Here is a 9,970-nt window from a genome sequence, read left to right on the forward strand (position 1 = left end):
CAGCCAAATGTTCTGCTTGTTTTCATCTCGGACACCTGTGTGGCCTTTCAGCAGAAGAACATTTTGTATCGTGCTTGGTGTGAAATGGGAAAGGCTTGAGTGTCTGGGTGTCCTCTGTCACCGCTGGCTGTAGCATAATGTTATTCTGGTAGCTTCACATCCAGATAAAAAAAAAAAAAAAAAAAAAAAGCATAGCTGAGCTAAGTTTGTTTTATATCAAGCATTACCTCAGTGCTTACATTTAAATAGTCATAGAACATTTAAGCACAGTTTTTAACAGTACTTCAAAATATTCTGAAGGAGTAATTATATTAATTAGAAGATACAGGAGATACTATTTTTTTTTTTTTTTTAATTAAAGGCTTTTCTTAATTAGTTGCAATATGGTCTATCTAACAAGATCAGAATCAGGCATGGAATTTCTTCCTGTCTACTCTTTGTGGCTTCTCATCTCTGGTGAAAAGCCATAGAATTTGAGCTACTTTGTGTGTTCTGGTGGGACAATTCCTGGTACCTGGCGCTAGAGAAAACCTATGCAGTGGAAATCCTTAAATCCCTTTTAAAAATTGTTTCCTGAACTTTGGTTTGTTTACTTGCTACATTAGTCTCTTTAAAATGATCAAAACCAGCCTGATGCTTTTATCTCATTACAAGTATTTGGCTAATTCTGGAGCACAGAACTCAATTTGTAAACTTAAATTTTCAGTTCTTCTGCTCAGAGATCTCTCTGCTCATTACTGAGGTTAATGTTTTAATTGCAACGTCTTTCAAATTAACTGAAATACACTTGAAATGTTCATAGTAATAGTTAGCATGGTTTTTAAAACTGTTCTATGTCAATGTTCAGAGTGTCTCTGAAAGTAGTTGAAATCCTCTAATGGAGTGTGGCCACCAAAACTGCTTTTTACTCAAATTCTAGATCACAGAAGGCCTAGAAACTTCTGTTTCTGAGGCTATGTGGATTTGTATTGTCTTCCAGTTTGTTGTGCTTGTCTTGCTTTAGTAGTAGAAGCAAAAAAGATGCAAAGCCTTTTCAGTAAGCTCCAGTCTTATGTTGTTCCAATAGTGTTCTTTTTTGGTAAAGGACAAAGTTTTTTGAGGTATTTGAGAATCCCAAAGTGATGTCTTGAAAGTTCAGCTTTAATGTTATCCAGATTTATCCAAATCCTACTTTTCATTATGACTATGTGCATTCATGGTCTGTCTAAGATTCTCTGCTGAGTTAAATACTGTTTTTTTTTTTTTTTTTTTTTTTTTTTTTTGAAAAACATTTATTTTCAACCTGAATATGGAAATAGTTACTTGAACGCTATTTCTGAGTTGTCATCTATTCAGTTCGGAGTGTCAGAATGCCAAAGCTTTTTAGCTGAGACCGCTTCAAAGTTGTGTGTGTGCATGACTTGCATGTTCTGTGTAACAGGGTGACTTCACAAGAACTGGTGAAAGGAAGCTGGCAGGGGTAATGAAGGATGGAGTCAATTCTGCAAACAGATATTACCTGAATCGTTTCAGGGATGCTTATAGGCAAGCAGTCATAGGTAAGAATAAAACTTCAACTAAGCCAGATCACTGTACTTAAAAGTCTATTTAAAATTATCTTGGCTTTATCTTTGACTGCTTTTTCGAAGTGCTCTGGGTGTATTTAATGTTCGTTTCTGTGCAGTGGACACCATATGGCACAGACGTTTACCATTTGGAGATTAAACATCACTCACTGCATATAATTCCACTGAACTGTAAATCACTGTAGAATTTGTTCCTAACTTAATTTTAGCATTAATTGCCCTGTAACATCTCTTAAAGGTCAAGTTTATGCTGGAAAGGTTTCGTATTTGGAGATACTTGAAAAATAGTTAATCTTTCTGAATCAAATGCTGCCTGAAATTAAAAACTTAGTAGGTAAAACCTTGTCTTCTATCAATAAAAAATACAGCCCCACATTTTAAGAACTACTTAGAAGGAATTTACAAAGCATTTAACAGATTATTGTATATCACTGAACTGTTGGCAGCTTCTTACTGGTACCTTGTGTGTTTTATCTAGATTTGATGCAAGGTATCCCTGTAACGGAGGATCTGTACTCCATCTTCACAAAAGAGAAAGAGCATGAAGCCCTGCACAAGGAGAACCTGAGAAGCCACCAGGAATTGGTTAGCCAGCTGTTGCAGAGCTACATGAAACTGCTGCTACCAGATGATGAAAAATTCCATGGAGGATGGGCACTCATCGACTGTGACCCAAGGTTTGTTGAATAATCATCCCTGATCAGCTGCTACTGTGACATATCTTAATTACTTCTGACATGTTAAATGATTTTGATAGCTGAAATGTTAAACAGTAAATGGACAGCTCTGTAGAATGACAGTCGTTGAAGAGATTGAGTCGTTGTAATTGTACAAGTAAAGGTCCTGTAAACACATGCTTCATCCCAAATGCCATAAAAATGGTGCGTGCTGGAGTTCTTGTGAGAAATCACCTGGTTATGCAGTTGATATTACCAAATTCTAGTAGGTATCATGAAGAACACTTTTAACTGCCCTTAGTTCTAAAAAGGGCTGTTTGACGAGCTGCTTTTTTTCCTGTTACTGCTTTATGGAGAACATGTAATGTGACTTGCAAGTCATATTGGATCAGATTAAGGATCACATTAAATTCTTGTGTAATGAATGGGTAGTAGGAAAGCCTAGATGTCTCTTCATCAAAGTAGAGAACAAACTCTAATTTCATTGTCTCCTTATCAAGTTCAAAGTATTCTAATGTGTAATAGAAAAACAGCAGATCTTTTACAGGTGAAACTTTAGCATCTAAAATATCAGCACAGGAGTCTATGGTAGCTATTCACAGCACAGACTCATCTCCTGGATTGACTCTGAAATCTTTTCCCATTTCTCTGTTAATATTTTAATAGGTTGTGGGTTTTTTACTTTTGTATCTGTTGCTGACCTATTTGAGCTACCTCCAGGTTTAAGAATTAACTGTGAAAGCGAGTCCCCGAAATACACTGGAGATTCACTATGTCTGTGGAAGTAACAACTTTCTCCCATGTATTTATTTATTTTTCTCCTTAGTCTCATTGATGCCACTCATAAAGACGTGGATGTTCTGCTGTTACTTTCGAACTCTGCCTACTACGTTGCCTAGTAAGTTTCCAATTTCTCTTACTCTGTGTAGCTTCCTTTTACTAGCTTTGTTATAGATTAGTAAGAGTGTTAAACTCTGCTTCTTTTTTTTCTAGTTATGACGATGAAATTGACAAAGTGAATCAGTACCAAAGGTTAAGCCTTGAAGCTTTGGAAAAAATAGAAATAGGTAAGAATCTAAGCACGTGTTTCTCGAATGCTCTTAACGATAGCTCTCCCAGTTATTCAAAGCATCCTTCAGATACATTGGAACAGCAAACCTTACTTGGCCTCCTGTGTAATCCACCCTACTTAGAGTTGTGCTGTCTGATAAGATACCAGTCTAGGCCCCGTCTTCTGGTACTGCTCAAAATGTAAGCTTTGATCAATGGTAGGGCTCTTAAAAACAAAACAAACAAACAAAACCCAAAGCCTTTCACTATGTATGTGCTGTTCCCAGCAGTTAATTGGACAAGTCTGCCTCACTTGTGTATTGTGGATGTCCACACCACATCTTGACTCACAGACAGAAGTTGAAACAGCGAGGCCAAATACCATTAAAAAACAAACTCCCCTCACACACAATGTAATGATACATATTCCTTGCAGTGCACTGAAGAGTTGAAGTGCTTGATTTAAATCTCTATATCTGTATTGCTTCTACTTGGTAAAAACATAGTAACTTTCTTTTAATCTTCTCAGAAATGCTTCCTAGAACATGGGATGGAATAGATACGGAATTTTTCTTCTACCTGAAAGTATGACTTGTAATAAACAGTCAGGCTGGATTATAACACATACAAAGTCCAGTTGCTTTTTGAAAGTAATTGATGGCTTAGTTATTGTGGAAAGTTTCATTTTAAAATGCTTGTGCTATTCAAAAGAAAACATGAAGCTTAGCCTTTTCGGCATAAAGAAAAACTTGCTTAGACATTTAGCTGTAGTCTCTGCAATAGTTTAATTTTTTTCAGTGCTTAGTTCAAAAACATTTCTAACTTCCTGATTTTTCTCAGGTCCTGAGCCTACTCTCTTTGGCAAACCCAAGTTCTCGTGCATGAGGCTGCATTACAAATACAAGGAAACAAGTGGATATTTTCACACACTTAGAGCTGTGGTACGCAACCCAGAAGAAGATGGAAAAGGTTTGTTTCATGTTTAAGAGCTTTACATATGAAGGGGTATTCATTATACCCATATGTTTCTCTAGAAAACACTTCCATAGCTCTTAAAATAACTTATGAAGGAGGCAACTTGTAGTGTAACCAGCTTCTCTGCTAGCAGGAAGAAAATTGTATGTGGCTTCCTGTGCAAATGCTAAACTGTCTCTCTCTTAACATAAAGAAAAGTAAGCATCAGATGTGGTTTTAAAGCAATGCTTCCATCGAGAATGAACACAACTGGTTTTGAAGTAATGAAAATCTAGACATAAGGATAAAAGGCTTAAAACTATCTCCTAATGAGTAGAAGAAATTGATTTAGTTAATGAAATCAGAATCTAGAAATGTTTCTTGTTTAACTACATTAAATGAATGCTAATAGGGAAAAACATCACTCTTTACCTGGAGCATTGTTTTGTCAGCAAGAATCAGAATAAATGTAATTGTGTTCCTTTGGCACACGTATCATGGCAGTGATTCACATACACCTAGTATCTGGGGTTCAAGGAGAGTCTTTTCTTTCTTTTAAGCTTATTTGTAAGCTTTAAATCAGAGTTGCAACTTGGGCATGACTACTCCGGGGGGGGGGGGGGGGCGGGGAATAATGTAATGAAGGATAAAAGAAATGGGTCTAACTTTAGATTTTGGAATGTGAGGTTTTAAGTTTCTTTTTAAAGAGTCTGATGGGCTGGTAATTGGATTTCAGACACTCTTCAGTGCATTGCAGAAATGCTGCGAATCACAAAGCAAGCAATGGGGTTAGATGTGCCCATTATTGAGAAAAAGCTAGAGAGGTAAGTACTTAAATCATGCAAATCCTTGTCCCACTTTTGCTCTCTTCTCAGTGGCTTACAGTACATGGTAACAGGTAAGTAGCTAGAAACCAAACTGTTTCTTTTAGTCACGTGCTAGGGCTTAATTTGTTCATACGCTGCTTTCAGTAGTCACTGTCTGCAGGTGCTTGCTTAGAAGTACAAACAAGAATGTTATTTTGCACATTTATGTTTACATAGAATATACATTGTCAAATGTAAGTAATGTACTGCAAATCAGATCAATTTGACAGACTAATTGTGAATTAACTTCCTACCTGAACTTGGTATCTGCTTTATTAGTTCTGTAGGTAGGAAAGAAACTAATGATGGAATTACTTCCATGTTGATTCCAATGCAGACGAGTATTCAACAAGCCCAGATAACATTTCAGGTCTTGTTTGAAGAACATTCATAGAAGATGATGTGATGTTTAACTCTTATAAAAAGAACGTCTTGGTATCTGGATGCTGGGTACAGCATGAACAGAGTTAGGGTTATAAGTACACAGAACACAGATCCAGTTTCATCCAAAACTAAAAATGTTTGCATAAGCTTGCTTTTCTCCTTGTTTGGCTGCTGTTCTGTGGCATGCTCTTTGTTTTTTTTTTAAATTTGATTAGCTTATATGGGTACAATTATGTATGGGAAAGATAACCTTTACTAAAATTCCAATCTCTATTATGGAAATAGACAGGAAGATGGTGAATACTCGGGGTTTATAAATGAAAATGCCATGATTGTGCATTAGAAATTTATTTTTTCTTCCAGGAGGAGCAGTAAACCTCATGAAGACATCATTGGCATTCGGTCTCAGAACAGAGGATCCCTGGCCCAAGGGAAGAACTATTTACTGAGCAAGTTCTCATCTCTCAACCAAAAAGTGAAACAAACTAAATCCAATGTGAACATTAGCAATCTTCGGAAGTTAGGCAGCTTTACCAAGCCTGAAGTAAAAGTCAATTTTTTAAAACCAAATTTGAAAGTTAATCTTTGGAAATCAGATAGCAGCCTTGAAACTTTAGAGAACCCAGTGGCAGATGCTAAAGTTCATGCTGAATCTGATACAGAGATGTCAGATAATGATTCGTTCCACTCAGATGATTTCCTGACCAATTCTAAATCTGACGAGGACAACCAGCTAACTGACTCCCTGGAGAACATCGGGCAGACAGACTACGTGCTGCCTAGCTGCGGTATCATCGCATCAGCTCCTCGGCTGGGTAGTCGTTCCCAGTCTATAAGCAGCACTGACATGACCATCAGCATTCACGTTCCGTCCGAGGTCCATGTCACTCAAGCTGGCCAGTCGGACTGCGAGGACGTACCCGTTCCTTCTGCTGACAACGCGGAGATGGAGTTTGCGAAGCCCATCGATGTGTACTGTCAGAGGTTTGTACACGACGCCCAGAACAAGGTGTCAGACAGCTCTGAGGCAGAGGCTTGCTCTCAAGAGCCGCATCCCATGATAAATTTAACCAGCAATAATACCTGTAAGAAAGCAGAAAGCAAGGCTGAAACCATCAGAGACGTTCCTTCCAGACCATCCAAGCTGGATGTCCAGTCTTCCGAGCCAAATCAGCTCTTAGCTGTTGAAGGGACTGACTTGACTAAATCTCATAGAAGCCCAGGGTCTGCATCTGGTATCCTTGAGACAGGACTTCACACGACTCCTTCCCCAGCTGACAGTAGCAGCAGCAGAGCTGTCTCTCCTTTTGCTAAAATTCGCAGTTCCATGGTCCAGGTTGCTAACATCACGCAAGCAGGATTGACTCAAGGGATTAATTTTGCCGTGGCAAAGGTTCAGAAGAGCCCTGCAGACCCAGAAGCTATAAATGAAGTCAAGCAAAGAGAACTGAAAGAAATGTTTACACAATGCCAGACGCGAATAATTCAAATTTAGTTGCTAATTTGTGTCCTAGTCGTCTGTTAATACAATACTTATTTTTTTTTTTTTAACATCAGAGCTCATTGTAGCATGAACTGCTACTGAATACTGGGATCAAAATATTTAGAAACTTGTTTACAGTAAGTGCGAGATGCAAATGAATTTGGTTGTGACCAAGCTTCAGAATTCCTTTAGGCAGCTGATACAAAAGAAGGGTAAATCATATTTGAACAGGTAGTTTAGACACTGGGTTTTAATAAGCATGCTGTTTATCTTAGATTTGTTGCACAGTTATTTTTTTGAGACTAATTTTGTAGCTCTCCTGACTTATGTAGAGAGTATTTGTACTAAAATGGTTATACTGCACTTCTGTGACCTTACTTTCCTTGCACTGCACCAGCAAAATAACCTCCTGGTAAATCACGTGTTATTTATTTTTGGAGTAGTATTTTTACTTGTTTCCATTCACGTTTTAGATGTAGCTTTCTATGAATTGTGCCTCCACAATGGGACCTAATGCTTTTTTTTTTTTTTTTTATATATTTAATTACATTAACCAGTAATTAAAACTTGCTGTCCTCTTCTTTCCACACTTCCTGGGACACTTTCAGTATAGATACTGTGTATTGGTACAATCGCAAATACTAACAATCCTGCAGTGCAAATTTAGTTTGTAGATTCATTTTGAGGTAATGGGAAATGGAGCAAACTCTCTGTAATTGCTTCATCTGTATTAAAGCTGTTCTATTCCATTTTTTCCAATTCTGAACGGTGGCAACTTGCTCAGTTTTTTTGCCTTGTATAAAGCAAGATGAGCCAGATAGCTGGCCTTAGGCACTGGGTCCCTCTGTGCTCTGACTTCCTTAACATATACTAACTGTCCAGATATAGCAGTTCAAATATCTCTTAAAACAAGGCAAGTGTACCATTTCATAAAGTCAGTGTTGACATCAGAGCATAGTTGTCATTATTTAATCAAAACCAAATTCATTACCAGCTCAAGCTTTGCATACTTGCAGGATAAGGCTAAACTTCCACTCATGCTGGGAATTGGGTTAAGAAAGCACTCGTGTATGTGTCAAAAAATGAAATCTAAATTATTCTTTTCCAGAAATGCCTTGCAATGCCATTCTAGTGTAGGACACTGTCTAAAAGCTACTGTAAAGCAGGATCTTACTATGCTGTGGTTTGCAAATCCAACCTCCTTAACTCTAACCACTGTTATAGATCCAGTGCCTCTCTGTTCTAGTACGTGTACTGTAGATAGGCTGCACGTGGTGTTTAAAGAAGCTAGTGTCATATGGGTAGGCTAGTACAGTGTCTTAGGACTTCTAGTTTATCTGAAATCATTATCATCTAATCCTGATGGTCTGAAACTTTTTGATTTATTTATTTGATTCAAGTGATGTGGGTTTGTTTTTTTTTTTGAGTGTCTATATTTGTGGCTCTATTTAAAATTAAACTACTGCTGTATTTTAATGTGAACAATATATATATGAAATATTTTAATAAAAAAATTAAAAAAAGATGCTTTCTGGGATGTGGTATCAAGACATGCTACTGAAGAATCCTGGGACTTTAAGTTTCAAGGGAGGGTGGGTTATCGTGACCTTTTACCTGACAAATGACTTAAGTCCTTTATACTTTTTCTCCTGGAACTGCAGTGCTAGAGTCCTCGCCTTAGGAGAGAAAAGGTCAGACAGTCCAAAAGGTGCACCTAAAACTGCCTAAGCCTTTGTACTGGCAGAGCATCTGGGAGTGGGAGAAGAAATTTGCACAGTGGGAGTGCCTGGAAAGTATTTTGCTGTGATTCTGTTGGGAGAAAATTGGTCTGCATAAATATTTACATTGTGACTTCTGTGAGCTAAACCAGTCCCTTTACAAACTTGTGTGCTTGCAGTGTGTGCTGGTACTGCTTCTTAGCACAGGAGGACAGGGGTATTGGTATCTGTGATGTCAATCCTATACCTCCCACTGCTACCTTGAAAAAGTAGGTGGCTTACTGAGCAGTCTGGGGCTTGTCTACGTGGAAACGAGCTCCTCATCTGCTATAGGGGATCATCAGCTTCTGAACAGTAGATCGGCAGTAATCTGAAAATATTCTTTCAGTTTAAGCCTTGTCTAAATACTATAAATAACAAAGACAGTTTCAAATCATGTGCCAACACGTGTCAAACCATTCCCTGAGTGTCACTGGAAGAAAACTTTCCAAAATCCTTCCTAGCCAGACTTGTATTCTTAAGACATTTTTCTGTATTCATTCAGCTGATTGCTTAACATTGTGTTAATGTGGAACAAGTAAGACAAAACCAGGAATATTCATCTTTAGTACTCTATAAGCTGAGTGAGGTAAAAGGGCATCAAGCTCCACTTTGTTAAGAGTATTTTTGTATTGAGTCTTTTGCCAGTTAGGGGTGAATTCATGTCTCTCACACCTTCCTGCTTGAAAGTCTTGTATTTCAAGTAGATTTGATACTGAGGCTGAGGCAAGCAAGAGCATAACTGGAAGGGGCAAGCCTCTGGACTGGTTTTTACTTTTTAGCTTTTTTTCTTGTTCATAAAAAGTGAAGCACTATCTTGTCATCTTTAGAACTAATTAGCACTACTCTGATTCTTGCAGCCCTCTCCTGAGTTCCTCATGAGGACAGCCCTGCCCTATTATTAGTCTTTCTGCAGTCTTTTCTGACTCTGTAGTGGAGCCGTATTTCACCCAAACCAGCCCTGTGTGAGACCAGTTCTGCAAGTCCCATTAGCACTGGGGCAGTGTGACCTGACACTCACTGCACACTGCAGTGTGAGTAGGTAGACCCTTCTTAATGTTTAGTTGATATTATTCAAAGAATCAAAGTGGTGCATTACTGGTAATAGAGATATGAGGATATTTCTTGCACTACTACATGCGTATCACCCCTCTCCAGTTACATGTATACTTTAGAAGTTACAGCAGAATGCAGCTCAGGGGAATTTACAAGTTAGTCTTCTCTAAATACAGTA

At 38.1% G+C, this 9,970-nt stretch overlaps 1 protein-coding gene across 2 annotated transcripts in view; it reads left to right on the top strand.

Moving 5' to 3' along the window:
* The window catches only part of INPP5F (inositol polyphosphate-5-phosphatase F), a 38,994-nt gene extending 30,101 nt beyond the window's left edge, over nucleotides 1-8,893 (top strand). For both annotated transcript variants that reach the window (XM_084526534.1, XM_084526535.1), the window contains exons 14-20: nucleotides 1,421-1,538; nucleotides 2,044-2,242; nucleotides 3,069-3,140; nucleotides 3,236-3,309; nucleotides 4,133-4,261; nucleotides 4,983-5,070; nucleotides 5,860-8,893. In XM_084526534.1, the coding sequence (XP_084382660.1) occupies nucleotides 1,421-1,538; nucleotides 2,044-2,242; nucleotides 3,069-3,140; nucleotides 3,236-3,309; nucleotides 4,133-4,261; nucleotides 4,983-5,070; nucleotides 5,860-6,991 (1,812 nt within the window). In that variant the 3' untranslated portion in view covers nucleotides 6,992-8,893. The remainder of the gene's footprint in view (nucleotides 1-1,420; nucleotides 1,539-2,043; nucleotides 2,243-3,068; nucleotides 3,141-3,235; nucleotides 3,310-4,132; nucleotides 4,262-4,982; nucleotides 5,071-5,859) is intronic.
* Nucleotides 8,894-9,970: the final 1,077 nt, after the last annotated feature.

Source organism: Aythya ferina (genome assembly GCF_964211825.1).
Source record: "Aythya ferina genome assembly, chromosome: 7".
Classification (NCBI taxonomy): domain Eukaryota; kingdom Metazoa; phylum Chordata; class Aves; order Anseriformes; family Anatidae; genus Aythya; species Aythya ferina.